This window comes from Aythya fuligula, chromosome 21, assembly GCF_009819795.1.
Source record: "Aythya fuligula isolate bAytFul2 chromosome 21, bAytFul2.pri, whole genome shotgun sequence".
Lineage (NCBI taxonomy): Eukaryota > Metazoa > Chordata > Aves > Anseriformes > Anatidae > Aythya > Aythya fuligula.
Window position 1 is genome coordinate 1,712,799 of NC_045579.1, and position 19,243 is coordinate 1,732,041.

General features: G+C 48.2%; 1 protein-coding gene across 2 annotated transcripts in view; it reads right to left on the reverse strand.

Annotated features, from left to right (window-relative positions):
• Positions 1-18,765, reverse strand: part of CAPZB (capping actin protein of muscle Z-line subunit beta) — a 62,274-nt gene extending 43,509 nt beyond the window's left edge. For both annotated transcript variants that reach the window (XM_032201375.1, XM_032201374.1), the window contains exons 1-2: positions 18,642-18,765; positions 2,155-2,244 (exon numbers count right to left, since the gene is read on the reverse strand). In XM_032201375.1, coding sequence (XP_032057266.1) covers positions 2,155-2,244; positions 18,642-18,644 — 93 coding nt within the window. In that variant the 5' untranslated portion in view covers positions 18,645-18,765. The remainder of the gene's footprint in view (positions 1-2,154; positions 2,245-18,641) is intronic.
• Positions 18,766-19,243: the final 478 nt, after the last annotated feature.

Below are 19,243 nucleotides of genomic sequence, written 5' to 3' on the forward strand. Positions count from 1 at the left end.
TGCCAAACCAATGCACCACGTTTGGAAGCTTAGGTCAGAGAACTGTTAAGCATAAGCCATGTATTTGCACTGCACAATGGAAACAAGTTTTCACAGCTCCCCATCCAGCAGTCTCTATAGAGATCACATCTGCATTTCAGTGATACCTTAAATTGCTCCAGAGGAAACTGTTCCACACTGTTTTCAGGGATGTTATTTGCTTTTGTAGGGAGAAAATTCATGTGACCAAAGCCCAATTACAGTTGAGGCTGGCCAGGTCTGTGAGAGACAATAAAAAGGGCTTTTTAAAGTATGTGAATAGAAAAAGAAGGACCAGAGAAACATAGGTCCGCTACTTGATGGGAAAGGTCACCTCACAGACAAGGACATAGGCAAAGCAGGGATGTTTAATGCCTTCTTTGCCTCTGTCTTCAACACCGATGATGGGCTTTGAGACCATGGGTACTCTGGAGGACCACAATAGTGGGAAAGAAAACTCCCAACCAACCCTGAACACGTGCGGGTTTTGCTGCTCCATGTGGATCCATACAAATCCATGGGGCTCGATAGGATCCGTCTCAGGGTGCTCAGAGAGATGGCTGATGTCAACATGGGACCTCTTCAATTATTTTTCAATTGTCTTGGGAATCTGGAGAGGTCTCAGTAGACTGGAAGCTGGCAAATGTGCCAATTTTCAAGAAGGGCGAAAAAGACCCTGGTAACTAACAGGCCCATCAGTCTCACATCAGTGCCTGGTAAAATTATGGAGATTAACCTCAGAGTTATTGCAACACACCTGGGGGACAACACAGTCACAGGTGACAGCCAACAGGTTCCTGAGGGGTAGGTTCTGCTTAACAAATTGAATTTCCTGTTCTGGTAACACCATCGAGTCGACCAAAAGAAGCCAGTTAATGACCAAAAGAAGCCAGTTGATGTCATCTTTTTGGATTTCAACAAAGCTTTCAATATGGTTTCTCATAGTACCCTACTGGACAAAATTTCCAGCACACAGATGAATAAAACCAACACGATGGGTGAACAATTGGCTGATGGGCAGGGCTCAAAGGGTTGTGGCAAATGGGGTTACATCAGGCTGGCGGCCAGTCACCAGTGGAGTCCCCCAGGGCTCCATTTTAGGACTAGTTCTTTTCAATGTTTTCATAAGTGGTTTGGATGTAGGACTAGAAGGTGTTTTGAGTAAGTTTGCTGATGATACAAAACTGGGAGGAGTTGCTGACTCTGTCGAGGGGGGAAAGGCAGAGATCTGGACATATTGCAGAGCTGGGCGATCACCAACCGCATGAAATTTAACAAAAGCAGGTGCCGGGTCCTGCACCTGGGATGGAGCAACCCTGGCTTTACGTACAGACGGGGTGATGAGACGCTGGGGAGCAGCCCCTCAGAGAGGGATCTGGGAGTTGTGGTTGTCAGCAATTAGCCTATTATAAAATCAAAAACACATCACATCACAGAATACGTGACTGAATCAGATGCATCTGAAAAAGGACACTTGTGCACATTATAAGTCTTAAGTTAATTTTCTTTACTACCAGTTTATGAAGGGAAGTAAATGTTGCAGGGTCAAGCAGAAAACAGGTAGCAGCACAACACAGCAGGCTGGGAGTTATTAGGATACTCACTGAGCTGCAGAATACCTGGTAGGACATAATTTATAGATAGATTGGGGCATTCTCCAGAACCCCGGTGTTCTAGTCCTGAAATGCTCTGTCTCAGGAAGGTCTTTGAAGCACGTGCCATCGCACACCCGCTGCACCTGCAGCACAAGTCCTGTGTCAAGCTGCAGGCTGGCAGGTAGTTAGCAGGAGACTGTACACACGTGCAAGGGCACGCATCAAGTTTGTATAAACCACTCCAGCTGCTTTAAACAACAGCCTCCAAGCTGTCGATGACTTCATCAAGAAAGCTGCTAATGACCCTTCATCCAAAAGGATGTCCACGCACACACCGTAGTACCTGCTGGCTTACCCAAAATAAACACGTAGATTCATGACATTGTTTGGGCAATTACTGCATTCTTCAACCTTGCTGAAACACGAGGAGAGAACCACAGATCACCATACCTTGGAGATGCTTTAGAAAATGTTCTTACATACCAGATCTTTGTCATGCCTAGGGCTCAGTCACCATTTGGTTAGAGCATCCGGTACTCACCAAGTCAATGAGGTCACTGAGATTCTTCTCTATCTGCTGCGGAGGCAGACGCCTCATCAAATCCAAGGCACAATCCAGCTGCTGGTCACTCTGCGGAAACAAGAACATCCCTCGGTCACAGTACATACAGACAAACACATCACACTCACAGACACAAGAACTGCAGTGCTCGTCAGCTCCTCTGATACGACAAATACAGCTTCTGTTTCTAATCAGGAATATGCTTTATATCAACACAAATAGATTTCAATGAAGTTCAGTTCCATTTGATCGATGATTATTTATTTGGTATTGCAAAACCCGTTCTAAAGCACAGACATAAGGACACAGCTTAAGCTTGTGCCATGCCGTCAATTTAACACCGTCCTGTTGATGGAGAGGAGTCCAGATCCCACTGAAAACTGTTTCCCACACTTGTGCAAATGTTTAGTGAAATGTTTTTCCATGCTACCTCAACAATAAGCAGAGTTAGGGAACTGAAAGTTCCTTTTCCTGAAGCAGTTTTAGTACATCCTCATCTGTGTTGTGCCATTCAGCTGAAGGTAACCAGTACGCAAGGCAAATTCTATTCAGACAGAGCTCTCTCCCCCTCCTTCAGCTTTTTGCTTTTTTTTTTTTTTTTTTGGTAAAAAGTGAAACAAGCAGACAAAGGTAAGATCCATTATTTCCTTCTCACTACACAACACAAACCAAAATCTGTATCTGAGAAATCCTCAGCTTTAAATATTTTGAGAAGTTGCAGCAACGTATCCCAATAGTATTTGTTGCAGCTGGCCTTGCGTCCAATTCCACCCACAAAAAAAGCTTAAAATTCATTTCAGAGTTGTAAAACCTGCCACAGACATCATCACAGACACTTGATAAGCAGAACCATGTTCTTGGCACAACCTTTAGCTCTCCTTCTCACTAAGGCATATAAGAGAGACACTTTCCCACAAACTTGTGCCCCAAAATCTGCATGCTGCTTTGACCAACACGTCACCATCCAGCTGAGGCACAGCAAGCTTGTTTTCACCACTTCTTCCTCTCATTTTACTTCTCTATTTCTAGCTACCTGTACACAATGAGCTTAAATTTAATTTCCTATGTTCAGCCAAGCTCTAAAAGTTGTATTTAAGAAAGACTTCACTAATACAGCAGTTATGTGATCGCTTTATTCAAGTAGCATCCCCCACACCAGCGAGCAGCAGGGGGAAGTTGAGCATCCTGCAATTAATCTGTACCCCAGCAAAGGAGGGATTGAGGAAAGGAGGGATTTCTCCGTTTAGCAGCCATCCATTATGAAAACAGTTCCAAAAAGGCACTGCCCATTCACTATCAAAAGATAAATATTTTACAGACAGCAAGTCGGACAGCTGGGTTGGAAGAGCTGGTGTTTATATCTCATCCAGTTTAAGTTTTAGGACATCCTGTTTGGGAAAAGCTCCGGCTCTACAGACATTTAGGCATTGACTCATCTGCCCGCAACAGTCTCCTGGATGTCGAAGCCTCTGACCTGAAAAACAGAAGGCACTGATGCCAGGAACTGAAGTTGTGGCAGTCACCTGCTGCGATCGAAGCAACGATGCTCAAGTCACACAAATTCAGCCCCCACACTCCTTAAACTTTTGGGTGATGCGACGAGCAAATTCTTGGCCAAAACAAGCCCGAAGTTAACTCATCTCAAAAAACGACCACAGATCAATTGACGAATTGACCATCGTTCACGGGAAAAAGGGACAGCTGGGTTTTTCAACACCTTTTCCTTATCTCTGTTAGATGGTCGGTGACTGGAGGTTACCAGGAAGGGGCTGGAGCCTCCCCAGGCACCACCAAGCAGCGAGGCTCCGAGCTCTGGGCAGTTTGCTTTTCTCCGCGCTAAGATCTGCGTAGTTAGCGGGGTCAGAAATAGGAAGCCACTCCACATACTGTTCACGAGTGCAGTCACAAATTATTTCCTCTCTCTTTCCACACAGTAAACAGTCCTCTTCCCAGGAGGGGCCTAATATTTAAGATCAGATGAAGACGAAACATCAATCCAGGCTTGAGTAGAGGCATAACCTACAGGCATAATTAGAAACTCATGGGAGAAAGCTCCCCAGCAACAGCAACATCCTTCTTTTCTTCAAACAGAGGGAAGGGAAAATTCACTATTTTCTATTAACCTTTTAGTCCCCAGGGAAAGCTGTGATTTAGATGGGCTATGACTGCCCAGCTCCAGCAGCCAAGCCCTGGCAGGGGACCTTTCATGCCACGTGTTGTCTTTACCTCCTGCTATCTCACACATCAAGGAAGGAAAGCTGGCACATGGTCGCATGGTCACACTACGCACTTGGGGACCGTGGGAACACTTATGGAGGTGCTCCATCCTCCTCTGCCAGCTGGGGTTGTTTGATAGATAAAAAAACTAGGGAAAAAATGGTGTTAAAAACTACCATTAAACCAGAGTTGGTGTTTAATAGTATGGTAATTTTGAAATAAACTATCTGAATGAAGGACTGTCTTCTGCATTTGCAGCATTTTATGGATTAACCAAAAGAATTTGGACTGACCGTCCTTATAATGGTACATTCAGTAACAGCTATAGGAAGACAAGCAGGACTGTTTAAGGCACGGATTCTTAGAGGTTCAGCCATAGCTGGCAGAAATGCCTGTGTGTAACCAAAAAAAACCACCACGAAATAGCCAAGCACATACCAACAGTTTTTGCATTTTTCTGCTATCAATGAGGTAAGAGCAGAGCTGAGCACCAGGACTCTCCAGTTTTCTTGCAGAGCATTTAAATGGCTTGCCAGCAGACCTCTTAAAGGACTGAAATAAAGGCAGGTTCTGCTCTATTTCTGTGCTTATACGGTCACTTCGAGCCAGCATAAATCCACGCTGGCACTACCAGAAAGGTAACACAAAGCACACGTGACAGGGCACAGGGCTGCCTTTCGGTACTGGATATATTTGTTATGTCCAACTTAACCAAACAGGTAAATGTACCCCTTCGTAGTTTTTGCTCCTTGTTCATTCAGTGTAGGTGAAGTAAGGTTTTTAAAACCAGGCCTGTGGTTGCATATACCCTTTGGTTTCAACCTCGGTCCCAGTTGGAGTATCCAGAGTAGCTGTGGATATTTAAGGGGAATCACAAAGACAGAGGAATCGCATCTAAGGCGTCAAACCCAGCCGCACACACTCCTTGTATTTACAAAGGAAAGAACACTCCCAGGAACGTATTTTTCCTGCAATTTTGCCAGTGGCATGTTATTAGAGGCACCTGGAAATCCCACAAAGCCCTTACACAAGCTGTGCAAGAGGAAGGAGTTCTTGGGAAACTCAGGATGTCTCACCTCACCTCACTGCCATCCACCTAGCCCACTCGTCTCTACTCTGCAACTTCACCTTTTCTTGGTGTGCGTTTGCTGAATTCTCACAGTAAATTGCATCCTAAAGACATGGTTTCCTCACAGATCTCCAGAGGAAACGCTACACAACTCTTGCCTTTGGACACGGAGAGGCTTATAGCCCCCTGCTCGCTGGGAAGGTGATTAGACAGGCCGTCTCTCAGGCTGGACCGCTCTTGGAGCCAAGCTCTTTGAGGCTGCAGGACTTAATGAGCTTAGCGTTTACGTGATACGAGGACGTTTTCCACCATTCCTCCGTTTCATCCAGCACAGAGCTCCTGTGGAGGAGTAGGGAGTTCAGACAGAAATTCTAAATGAAGTTTTATTACAGCTCAAGTCACTGAAGGATTTAAGAGATCACAGGAATCTCAAAGACTGAAAATATTAGCTTAGATGAAAGCTCCTTAATACATTTCCTCTAAGATATTTGGCTATCTCCAATCTCCACTTAAGCATCTGCTATAGCTTTCCCAGGATACTACTGCAGGGCAAAATGTTATAAATCCGTCTCTAGAAGTAGTTGTGTTTGTTCAGCTTCCTTTGCCTGCATCCTGCTCTTCCCTTCAGTCTTTTGCAAACACGTTAAGTACAGCAAAGTTAGAAACCCTCTCAAATGGCCCCGGGTCTCTGGTCATTTCAGCACTCTGCACTGAGGCTCAAATCAAAACAGACATCGTAAAAAACATTTATTATACAAGTGCACAAAGTATACAGTTGCACAAAGGCACGGGTAGGTGATTTCTTCATTCCATTCATACAAAAGCAATTTTGTTCAAACCCTGAGCACGGACAGATGCCATTCAGCGCAGAAACCACAAAAACTCAGGAAGTTACCAGAGTTTTGTTTAATTGTTTTGAGAAGGAGTGTGTGTTTGTGCGACACACCAACGCGTTTCCATTGTCAATACTTGAAACGGGGGCAGACAGCGGCTGTTGTCACTTGCTGTAAGAGCAATGGACTCCTCTGACCTCACATTTGTAGGCAGCCACCACGAGAGAACATGCAAAAATTGGTAAGACCGCGTAAAGCAGGCAAAACGCTGCACTTCCTTCTGACTCCCTGGCTTTAGAGCACGCAACCTCCAGGCGAGGGGCCCGGGGCACAGAGGAGCTGCCACTCGGTGGTCCCCCAGCACAGAACAGCACTGGGCAGCGACACCCTGGATGTGAACTCTGCTTCTCACACAGCCCTTCAAGTTCACGGCACCCAAGCCTGCTCGACCAGCCTGAGGGAAGAACTAGCTCGTTTGCATCGCATTTTACACAGAACTGTCTCCTGATAAACACAGCTGCCAGGAGCCGAGATTTGTACCCAAAGCCCTTGGAAGCCCGTGGCACTGGCGGAGCTGGCAGCACCCCCCAGACGCTGTGCTTGGTTTCCCTTCTCAGCAGACAGCAGCAATCCGACACGCTACCACCTACGAGCATTTTTCACTTCTCCTCACAAATCTCTCTGTATGAGCTTTGCACTACATAAACTTACCGAAATTCACAGACTGCATTCACAAGTTTCCCCACGTCTCCCTTGCCAGCCACCTGAGATTTACCCAATACTCCAGGTGTTACAAGAGGGTTTACACAAAGCCTCTGCCCGTTCTAAAGGTTAAGCCACTGTATTTGAAAGCAGGTAAGAGATTTCACTTCAAGCTCCCAGCCTTGCAGTCAGCAGGAATTTGTTTCTCTCTATCAGATTTAATAGATCAGCAGATTTCATTCCCAGGTCTTCACTGCTTTGTTCTGATGGTTCCTGCTCATTTGCTTATGTTATTGCTGAGCACAAACAGAATTAAGCAGTTTCTTCAAAAAGAAAACCAGACTGGTTTCACTTCTGTGTTGTATTTCTACATTAACACCGCCCTGAGCTAGCTTCTGAACCAGGAGAAGCCAGCAGACATAGTTAAGTGCTACTGCAGTGGCAGCTTCTCCTCTCTTAGCCCTTCCTGAGAACTCAGGCACTGGGGCTGCCAAATCAGCCCAGCCAGAAGCAGAAGGGTAACACCACCTCCACACAAACCCTGGCCCATGCCTTCTCCACTCTCTGATGCAACTTTAGAAGAGCTGGCTGACCTAAAAAGTACTTCAGAAGGGATGATCAAGGTTAAAAAAAAAAAACCCTACATAGTGAAAACATTCACTATTTGGGCAGGGGTGCCCATGTTGTTTATCAGCTGAATTTTCTGACTTGGGGCTGAAATGCCCACATTGGAAAAGTTACCCCAATTGCAAGCATAAGCAAGCATCTCAATTTACAGAGAACTGAAATAAAAGATAAAAACCCAAAGGGACACCAAAAATAAAACATTTGCTTAACTTGTGCAATTTCAAGCAATTGCACATCAGGCCGCTTTGATCGCCGGTCGGCTTACAAGCAAAATACCTTCGTAAATTAATCCAGGACCAGAAGTATGCAACCAGCAAATGACTTTTTCTTCTTCCTTTTATGTTGCAGACAAACCCCAGGTTGTAAATCATTATTTCCTGTCAGTTCTCCCAACAGGAATGTCTGACTAATGTTACAGCTTTGTGGTACTCAATAAGTGCTCAATTTTTTTTTTTTTTTTTTAATTGAAACAGATAAACAGCTTCCCATCCTGCTTGCCACGCTGCTCCTTGCCAACGTGCAGAGCTCAGGAGGCAGAAGACTCCCTTTCCAAATCACACAGCAGAACAGTGTCACTGCTAGAAGCTTTAGCACAGGGTTGAATTATTGTAACCGTGGGTAATAAAAGCTCCATAGTATGTTAAGTACAGGATTCCCCTCCTGGCTCCCAGCACAAGAGGCTGTCAGCATTCACTTCCTGATACTAGATGGAAGGGGAGCAACTCCATACGACCCACGAAACCCAAATTCTGCATCCATGATGCTTCCTTCAACTGCACGTCCTTGCAATCTGTTTTCCTACATGATTTTTCCTTCAGCTGTTAACCCTCTTCTGGCAGATCCTATCTAAAGCCACTTGCAATATTCCTGTAAATCTGGGATTCCCGACAGCAAGGTGAACTAGTGGGAGTAACACCCACAGCAGAGTTAAGAAGTAATCAGGTGTAGTAAAAGCTGAAGATATGCTGCATCATGGATAGCAATAAAAGATCAAAGATCATTGGAAGAACACGATGCTGATGCAGACAAAGTCTCCTCAGCCTACTCGTAGCTTGGTCCCCTCCAGTCAGAATGTTTTCTGGGGCTTTTACCTTCTGACAATTGTGGCCACATCAGATCCATACCAACGTTTAGCTCGATTTGCTATTACATTGCTGCTGTGGTCAAGACAGAACAAGGCAGACTGGCTGCTGAGAACGCCTGTTCCACAGATTCCAAATGAGAAGCCAACCACAGCCTTACATCAGCAGCTCCTTTTCAGAGATGTTCTCCTGCAGAACACGCTGCCTTTATTTACACTGCTCTCCCTTTCAGAAGACTTGAGCATGCCATGAAGCAGCAGTACTAGTGCCGATCCGTGACCAAAAACACCTTCAAGGCTGGTTTTCTAGATTCAGGTCTCTGCCGTACACACCAGCAGACACCTGTGCGCTTGTCAAAAAACGAGAGGTCTGCTTTGAGCAGTTTTTGTTCTGCCCCGGTCCAGAAATTTAAGCTGTGCTAATCTCAGCAAGGCAGGCGCTCCCCAGGGATCCCTGCAGGACCTCTGCAAAGAGGAGAAGAGAAACTTAGACGTCTGCTCCAAAGGGTCGCATGGGGAACTAAAATAATCTGCGGGAAGGAAAGCAAATGAGGCAGCTTAAGTTTCATTGCCACCAGCATGTTAGTGACATCGGATACTTATCACTATTTCAGGCTGCCAGCACACCTAAGGCAAGTCCTAGACAGATGAAGCGAGTGGCCATGGTCATCCAGGAGCAACTACCGAAGGATTTCCTCCTGTACTCAAGGTCTTCAAAGCTCGCACAGCGTTTTCCCCAACCCTCATTTGTTTCTTTACCTTTGAGCTGATGCTTTCAAGTGTCTTTTGAATCCTGTTTTGTGTTGGACTTCATCATCCTGGCCACCAAATCAAGCGAGCACTGCTCAGCACTGATGGAACACTACCCAACACCCTTGCACAACCTCCGAAGCAATTACCGAGCGGATTATACCACACCGACGGTGTTTCCATCCAGCAGTTTCAGAACAAACCAGAGCCCATTGCACTACTTCACTAAGAAGCTCAGTCTCATGGAACAACTATTTGTCAAACGACGTTACATCAACTGAGAAAAAACTTGCAACCTCGATAGCGTGGAGCAGGCCATTACGCTGTCATTCGCTCTTTGCTTTAGAGGCAGGAGCTCAGCATCTCCTGGAGCCCCCTGTCCATTTCAGCTCCTGCCAGCACGTCCACACGTGTACAGCACAGTGAAGAAAGCACCGTGCTTGCTCAGCACCTCTCCCCAGCAAGGACATATCAAAAGGGGTTCAAAACCCACTTGTGCTTTCAAACCTGAACTTACCATCTATTGTTCTAGTTCATACAAAATCCAAGGCAAATCTGTCACCTGCCCAACAAACAGAGCCACCAAATACCGACAGAGGAGCAGGGTGGACCAGCACCAAGGCTTTCTGGGAACAGCCCATTCATCTTGACCTTTTGCCACCAGCACTAATGATTTCTGCACTGGTGTTTGTCTTCTGGGTAACAGAAACAATGTTTTATTTATTAAACATGACAATGTAATTTACCAGCTTTCATCTTCTGCCAAGAATTCCTGTGAAGCGTAAAGTTTGCAAAAAGTCATTTCCCAATAAATCATGGCATCAAGTGAATATGCAATCTATTAGCCCCACATGAAAGAGTGAGATGGGAACGGCAGTAAAATAGCCACACAGAAAAGCTCGTCTGCAAAGCTGCATTGTTAACTTTTAATAAATGGGATTAAAGTCACTGAAGTTGACTGTAGAGCTGACCAACTATTCCGGGTAACATTTAAGAAATTTAATTAGGCTACTGTTGCTGCAAAACAGTTGTGGTTATTTTTTTCCCCCCAGTTTAAGTCTGGTTACCACAAAAACAACATTGTCTTTGTTAGATATTTCTATAGATACGAAATCTTAGCCAAACAAAAGGCAAAACAAAGCTGTTACAGCACAGCCCTGAGCTACGAAAAGTTGTCCCGATCTTGCAGCTACTTTGTAAGGAAGCTGGTATGTCTGCCCCATAGCTTCACTATCAGAATAGATGTCGGGCTGAGCACGAGTACGCACGCACCCCAACAGACAGACACCCAGACTGCTTCTTGGTGGAACCACTCAGTATTATGATCATCGAGTAACTCCTGATGCATCGAGTAACTCCAGATGCCCCTAGATATTTCCTTATCACTTAAGTCAGCGCCACGCTTCACTCACTTGGTGGCTCTGCAAATACTTTGGCATGCACCAAGGGGTTGTGCAGGCAAGGAAATCTTGCGTTCTGAAGAACTGTGAAGCCACCTCCTCACAGCCCTCCTGCCCCCAGCTGCCTGCTCACGTTGACTCACACCGAAGGCAGGATCACTGCTGCGCGGCTAGCGGAGCTCTTGCAGTGCCTGCGACAGGAAATCATCGACAGGGTCTTGTCAGCTCTTTGGAGAAACTTCTGTTAGCTCTGTAAGATCGCATCACACAGCTCTCAGCTTCAGCCCTGCAGATGTATCCCAAGTTACTGATTAATGCTCCCTCGTCACCATCCTCCCACTTCATTCTCACTGTAAACCTACTGCTCCTGACCACCAGCGTCAGCTCGGCCTCTGAAATAAGCTAACAGGAGGTCTGCAGCAGCTCCCCATCCCTATGACCTGTTTCTCATCCGCAGTGCCTTGCCTTCCATCCAAATATGACGGAGGAAGCACCCTGCTGGGTACCCTTGGCAAAGGCTGGCCAGGAGTTGAGCTCAGTTCCACCAGGCCAGCCAGGTTCTGGGGCTGGGAGGAAGAGCAGCGTGCTGCAAGAGTTCAAACAGCAGCAACTGAGACAACTCTGCAGGAAGACAGAAGTTGCCAGCACTTGGAACTGAAGGAGCTCTGCGTTACAGCCCGTGCTGTTATCAGGAGATAACCGAATGAGATTCCATCAGGAGCTACAGCCCCTTTTCCATAGGGCAGCCTCAAGGTACCAGACCTTGGGACCTCTCCGAGAAGCCACTTGTTTCAGCCACATGAGGGAATACCTGGGGCTGAGCGCACGGGGCATTCACACCGGGCAACTTCAGATGCGTGTGATTACACAGGAAGTTCCTCAACTTTATTTTTGTAAAGCTTGACGCTGCTCACTACAAACACAACAGCTCTTCGGATTCAACGCTGCCATTTGTCATCCTGCACGGCACTGGTTGCGATGCGGTGTTTGTGATGCTTTTATCCTGGGAACACCAGGTAATCTTTTCAAAACGCTCTTTTACCCTATGTACCTGCTTGTTTTGTTTGAATCAACGTAGCCAGTACCAGAAGAGGAACTACTCAATCTTAATGGTGAATTTTGCTCTTGAAGGAACAGCCCAGTTCAGCAAGTTGTTCCCAGTTGTCCGTGTTCTCCTTCCAACCAACTGCAACCTAGATTATTTTTTTTAAAAACAAGAATTTACTAACATCAAAACCATTTGGGAAAGCACGTTATCACAGCAGCTGGGAGGTGTATTCTCTAGCAGCAAGGTGGCCGCGGGCACAGCCATGCTTACTGACAGCCTAACACAAAGGTTTGAAACAATTGGAGCACGTCGGGCTGCTTGAGGTGCCCCGCTCCGCCACCCCACACAGGGGTTGGCACAACACAAGCTCAGCGCTTTCCAGCACCCCCAGGTCTGGTAGCCAAGGTTGTAAATTCATGAGATAACTCTGGCAAGTAACTGGATGCCTGGCAAGGCAGAGAGGAGCCAGGGAGAGGTTATCTAGTTAGCCCTCATCCCTCCATGTTCTCCGATTGCCTAAAAGGTCAGAAAAGTAGGTCAACATGCCTTTTGCTTGTGTCTAGCAAGAAGTACCTTACAGGTTACACCACAAAGCCTGCAGGACAGTTCACTTTCATCCAAGGGATTCGGTGATAAGAATTTCAAGCTTAAAACTAGGAAGCTGATGGTTTTGCATCTACTTGGGCCTTAAAATTATCACATCTCCACCGAACAAGACATCCACGTTCCCTGGAATTCCTTCCCTTACTCTTTACCCCTATGCTTGCCCACTCTTCCCATCCTTTTATGTTCTCCTTGCTGTTTATGAACACGCCTGACCTGCCCTCAAGGCAGAGCTGCAGACAGACAGCGTGCAATCGAGCAATGCGATGGTTTTCCAAGCTTTTCAAGTTAAGTAGCAGAGACAGGTTATAAGGGAGCAGTGTTTCACCCAACACACATTTGCCAATTCCAATCCACGTCAGATTTCTCCCTCAGCTTAGTACGAAGCTAACAGTTACTCCATCTGGCCAATTTTCACCTTACCACACTCTAAAGCAGCCCCACCTGTACCGATGGCTATGTGAAAGCTGTATTTGACCATCTAGTGGAGCACCGTGCTACTGAGCCAAGATGCTCACACCCACAGCATCACACCCACAAGTCTCCATAACGACCCCTAAGTTTGCACAGTGTTAGCGCTCAGTGGATAAACTGAGCTTTACACGGCTGCAGTCAGCGTGCTATAGCTGACTGCATATTTTACCTCATTTCACAGCTTTCTCATCCTTTTAATTAATTAATTTACAAAAATTCATCTCTCGTTTCTTGAGCCCGGTTCAAATTGCCAGCACAGGCTCTCAGGCAGCCACCAACCACCTCTGCTGGTGGTTTGAGCTTTTTTTTTTTTTTTAAAATCCCAACATTTACCAAAGCAAAAAGGGGAAGGCACTTCCAAGCTCAGCGCTTTGTCAAACAGAGAAGACAAACCATCAGACGAAGGAATACAAATGAAATTCCCTGAGAGAATGAAGAAGATGTTATTTATGGCGTTGTGGGTTGGTGGCTTAAGGCTACCACTAAGCTTGTGTCTTCAGTGCGTTCTCAACCCTTTTTCCTTCCATGTAAAATCCTCTTAAGGGCTGCTTTCATTCTTGTCTAGCTGATGCTGCTAAGTTGTTCGAACACGGCTTCTGCTGTCACCCAGGCTGGTCGCTCTGCAACAAGGACATGCTGGAAATTCCACCTCGATCCACTGGGAGAGGAGGCAGCTCCGCTTCCTGTAACAGAAGGACCCGGAGGGCATCCATCCTCCCCACGCTCAGAGCAGCAGCAAGGACCCGCTCTGCGGCACAGCTCAAACACGAGCGTCCTGGGGGTTTGAACCAGGAGGCAGGACTCTGAAACCAAGCCCGCGATGAAAATTAACACAGGTTACACTGGCGGAATATAAAGCAGGAAGGTTCAATTTGCATAGAGGAGGAACAAAGTCGGTAATTTATGAGAAGGCCAAGTGCCTGCAAATACATTCTGCAATTCTGCAGCCCGACTTGGAAGCGGTGGCACAAGAGCACGAGCTCACAGCACGCTGGGTGTTTTTGTTCTAAATCCTAAAAGAGAAAGGCCCAAGAACGGCACCAGATAATACCAAAAAATTTGTCTTACTGGTTGATACCACAGCTCAGGCCACCATTCTAGGAAGCCTAGCGCAAAATACCACCTAACGCAATTAAAATAATACTAAATAAAAGCTTATTTGGGGCAATCACAAAATAAGAGAGATCTCATTTCTGATTCTGTAACTCAAAAGTTTTGTTGTATCTAAAAATCCAGATAAAAGATTAGATTGCCATTGTGTTTGGCATTACCCAGACAGCACCTCCCGTGGAAAATTACAACTTTATAATTAGGAAACGAGCAGAGCAGCTTTCTCAAGCATTCTCCATTTTCTTCCTGTAACAAATCCTCCCAGCCCAACAAACAGAGAAATCTCTTTGAAACTTGCTCCGTGTTCACCCCTGTGCCCCATAAAGGAAATTTCAAAAGCAAGCAGCTCCCCTGCTACATGTGGAGCAGCTCCCACTCCCCAGGAGAAGCCCTTTTGAAGGGTCTGAACCACCCTGCCTTAAGACCCAAGACTAGAAGTGGACATCAGCTGCCAGCTCAGGTCCCAGGGACAGGAGCCCAGCGTTATCCAGCTCAGGTAAGCCCCTGGAGCTTTGTGTTCTCCACACACATCACCCATTTCAGTCCAGTCCTCATCAGGCATCTGCTCGGAGTATTTGCACAACTTTCACATCAGTGTCAACACCAATACCTCGCACGTGGGCTATCAGGTACTTAGCAAGGCATTACAGAAACAACAAAGAAAAAAATACTTAACATGGCCATGCACTTCCACTGTATTGGGCCAAATTCCTGATCTTTATGTACAAGCTAGGGAAGTTTTTTTAATTAACGTAACTCATTAGCAACTAAAACCCGTGCTAGAGTATAGCTAAAGAGACCGGGAAGCTGGGGAAAGGCTCAGGGTGCTCAGATGTACTCACTGCTCCTTCACAGCACATGGGTTTCACCTACAATGGAAATTCAAATTTGAAATCCCATATTTTAATATGAGATTTTTCCCCCCCCATCTTCCTGGAAATGGCAAAGGATTAGGAGATGAGGAAAAATACAAGTTTGGGACCTTGTGCATTAGGAGGGGGAGAGAGACAAACGGTTTGGTCAGGGCTTTCCAAACTCCCCAGAACTCCTTGCTCAAATCACGAGGAAAGTGGGAAATTATAACGCACATCAAGTGAATAAGAACACGCATGTCAACAGAGGACCATCGTGATTTTGATCATCTTAAACTTTTGTAATTGCATCCTTTGTTTGGAAAAAAAGCTCTTAAACATCACGTTGTAGAGAAGTGGGGTGGAAAACTGGGCTTAGCACAGACCTAAACTGCTCATGCTGCTCAGAATCCCATGGCTCTCCAGTAGAAGTGCCGGCTCCCCAGCAGGCACCAAACCATCTGTAAGCCGAAATCAAACTTGAGGCAACATGACTGCAACGTGCACCAGTGCAAGGGGAAAAGGAAAATAATTGCCTCCCCATCATTTTATTTAGCAGAGTAAGGAACCAGCACCTCCAAAGCAGCAGAAGACACCAGCACTCGCCGGGGGAGTCTTCAGGAGCAGGCAGCCACCCAGGCAAAGGCAAAGAGGCGAGCGCTGCCCAGCTGCGCACCTCCCCGGGCCCATCCGATATCCTGCACGCGGGAAATTCAGCTGAGAGAAAGACAGCTGGCAACTGTAGAACTAGAAATGGAAGACAGCAGCAACGTGGCCTTCCCAACCAGTCCCTCCTCTATTCAGCTGCAGTAATAACTATTGAAAACGGTCATTCAGAAGAGAAACTGTACTTTCATTTTGTTTGACTCCCAGCTGCCAACTGGTGAGATGTATGTGTGTGTGTGTATTTTCCACGTGAGGAAATCCCGTTTGAACAACTTCAGCTGGAGAATGGTTTTCTTTTGCTAATTTCTTTTGCCAAGATGCAAGAGGAAGCATCACTGCAGTGACAGTATTCCCCATCCCAACAACATCCTCTGACTCAATTAATCTGGGAATTCACCTTTTAAGATAACATTCAGCTAAGCTCATACACTTGGCTAATAAAACATGGACTCTACGAAATAGCTTCAGATGACATTTCTCTGAAGGCACAAGGTGCAAAGGACTTTGAGTGGACACTGAAAACCTGCCCTGAGCTCTTATAGCTCTTATGCCATGCGTGAAAGTTTCAAAAGCAACACAATTGGCTTTGAAGGGATGGACTCAGTGCTCATAAAAGCTGTCCTGAAGTGCTGTCTTTAGCTGCTCAGTTTCACAAGTCACTCAGTATTGTTTTGGTAGCACTTGCACAAAACCAAGCTATTGATGAAAATGCAATGTGCTTGCCCAAGACAAAGATCCCCTACCTTGAAAGCATTAATTACTCCGAACAATGTGCAAAGAGAGTCGCTAAGTGTCACTGTCACCTCCTGCATCGTTGGCTGCGCTTCGGTGATTTTTAGCTGCCTCACAAATTCTGAGCAAGTGATGAGAAGCTACACCAGACAATTTGTATTTATGGTTGATTAAACTGTAAATTTTCCTAAGATTGTCACCTTTTCCTGAAGAGCCACATAGCGCAAGAAATACTTGCAAGTATGTTACATTACCTGGAAGATTTTTATTTTCACAAAGTGTAACTGGATTCCAGCCATTCCTACCCCTCAGTTCCACAAGTCAGCAGTGTCTCAAGTCCTGCTTTGCCCTGAGCAATGTATTTTCAGTTTATTTTTAGCACAGGAGACAGCACCTACCCGGATGGTTTGGAAGCTTCACACATTGCCCTGCCCCATCTCAGTGAGCACCTGACCGAAATGCCAACGCTCCTGACACCTTAAACTCACCAGGAGCAATTCAGATTTGAGACGGTCTTAAATAACAGCATGGAGGACACAACATTTCCCCTGCCTGCTCTACCCTGCTATTGGAAAACCTGCAGCACCGAGGAGTGTTTGACCCAACGCCCTGAACCATGCCAGCTTCTCCAAGACCTGCTGCAGCCTGCAGTGCCGGAGCCATTTCAGTCCTGATGTGCAGCATTTGGAAGTGCTGGCCTCTTGTAGCACTAACACGAAAGATCCTTGGAACACTCTGAACACTGGGTGGGAACTGAAGCTGGAACTGGGAGCCACAACTGTACCACCTGCATAACATTGACTCTAAGAGACAGTAAGGTTTGAAGCCATGGGCACAGCTCGTTTGCCTCTCATCACCAAGGCCAGGAATTTGGTCTAGACCCAGACAAACCACGCTGCAGCTGCCCCACTCTGCGAGCGGGTCTTCAGGCACCGCAACACTCATGTAATGTTGGGCTTTTGGTTGTACCCAAAGCCCACCCAGCAGCTGAGACCTGCGCAGTGTTGGCTGTCCTGGTCAGAGCTCTCCCACGCCCACCACTCTCCATTACTGAACGTGAAAAAAATCAGCAGACAGCGTAAGCTTCGAGTACTCACAGAACTTCTGAGGGGTTTGGGTTCTGCCTCCTCAAAAAGAGGGACAGAGCCACACCTACACCCCAGCTGAGTTTTAACAGCATGCTTTTGCATCCCCTTCGAGGAGAAGCCTGTATCACCACTGCCATTTTACAGGAAGCCTGCCTGTTTTCCTTGAAGTCTTTTCCTGGGAAGATTTCTGCCGTGGCAGAAGTCAGGGCAGTTTATCAGAATCCTGACAGCAAGTTCTGCCGTCAGGTCTCATGTACAAGGCCTTCAGGCATCTTGATTTAAGGTTGTGCAGGAGAATCAAGATGCTCCACCCTGTCAGTCCCACACTCAGCTGACAGGTACAGCATTTGCTCAGGAAGAACAGAACCTCAGGCACTCCTCACCTTTCACTTGAAACTAAAGAGCTTCATCTTGCACAGCGCGGGGGGTGCGATCACAATGATCTCCAGTTTCAAATAAAAAAATAAAGCATTGCCTCTGAAATTCTCACAGTAAAAGGTAAGAAAAGAGTCGTTTACTGAACCAGCCTTTATGCTGCCGGATAGCCAGGCATGGTGGCTTTTAAGCCAAACCGCGTTTGCACATCCTCAAAAACTTCAGTTGAAGCGCCTAACTCACAAATTCCCCAGCAGCACAAAGCCCAGCAGCCACACCAAACAGAAGATCCCCCCCCGGGGGGTTACACAGCATGAAGCACCCCTCTGGGCCGAGCCCAGCACGCTCAGACCGACCCCCACCCTCCTTGCTGGACACCCTGAGGGCTGGCTCAGCCTGCCGGGCCCGCAGCCCCCTTCACACCCGGCACCGAAGCGAAACCGCAAGGGCTGCCCCTTGGCCCGATCCATTCAGCAAACCCCGCACAACCCAGACCGCGGCCTCCCAACCCCCGGGCTCCCAGCCGAAACCCCCCAACCCCTCCCGGTGCGGGGCAGCACCGCTCCCCGCTGCACCCCCCCGGCTCCCCCCCACATCCCGCAGCCCCCCCCCGGAGCTCAGCAGCGCGGCCCGGCCCCCCCCCGAGTCTCCCGACCCGCCTCAGGGGAGGCCCCGAGCCCTGCCCAGGGGGCGCCGCTCCCCTGCGGGCAACAACCGAGGGCCGGGCCCAGCCCCGGGGAAGCCCCGGGAGGGGCCCGGTGCCTCCTCCCAGCCTCCGCCGAGCCTCCCGGCTTCCACCTCCCGGCCCTCAGAGCCGCCCCCCGCCGCCCCGGGGCTCACCATGGCGGCTGGGCTCGGCGGGGCTGCGCTGGGCGGTAGCGACGGCGGCGCCTCCCGGTTCCCCTCCGCTCTCCGTCCGAGCAGGCCGCGGCCCCTTCCCCTTCCGCCGTTGCCTAGGAGTGAACATCCGGGTCAGCGCCGCGCGCGCCGGCCACGCCCCCCCCACCCCTCCGCCGCTCCCGCCCCGCCAATCAGCGCGCGGCTCGCCAGGCATCGCCAAGTATGGAGCGCCGCGCGCCAGCGGGGGCGGGGGGATAGGCGGGAGGGAGCGGCGCGAGGGCGCGACCAATGGCAGCGCGGGAACGAAGCCGGGAGGAGGCGGCCAATCAGCGGCGGCCGAGGGGGAGGTGGGCGGGGCCGGCGCGTGATGGCGCGCCGGCGCGCCGACCCTCGCGGTTTCAGCCCCAGCCCCAGCCCCAGCCCCGCAGCCGCCCTCGGGGTGCAGGCAGAGCGCTGCGGGGGGTGTCAGCGCTGCCACCTCGCAGGCTTCGCCCTCGCCCCGCAGCGTGACTCGTGCTGCTGCTCGCACCTCGGTTTCCTTACCCCCCAAGCGCTGGGGAGGACCGGCCGGCCGCTGGGTACCGAGCGGCATCGCTGGTTTC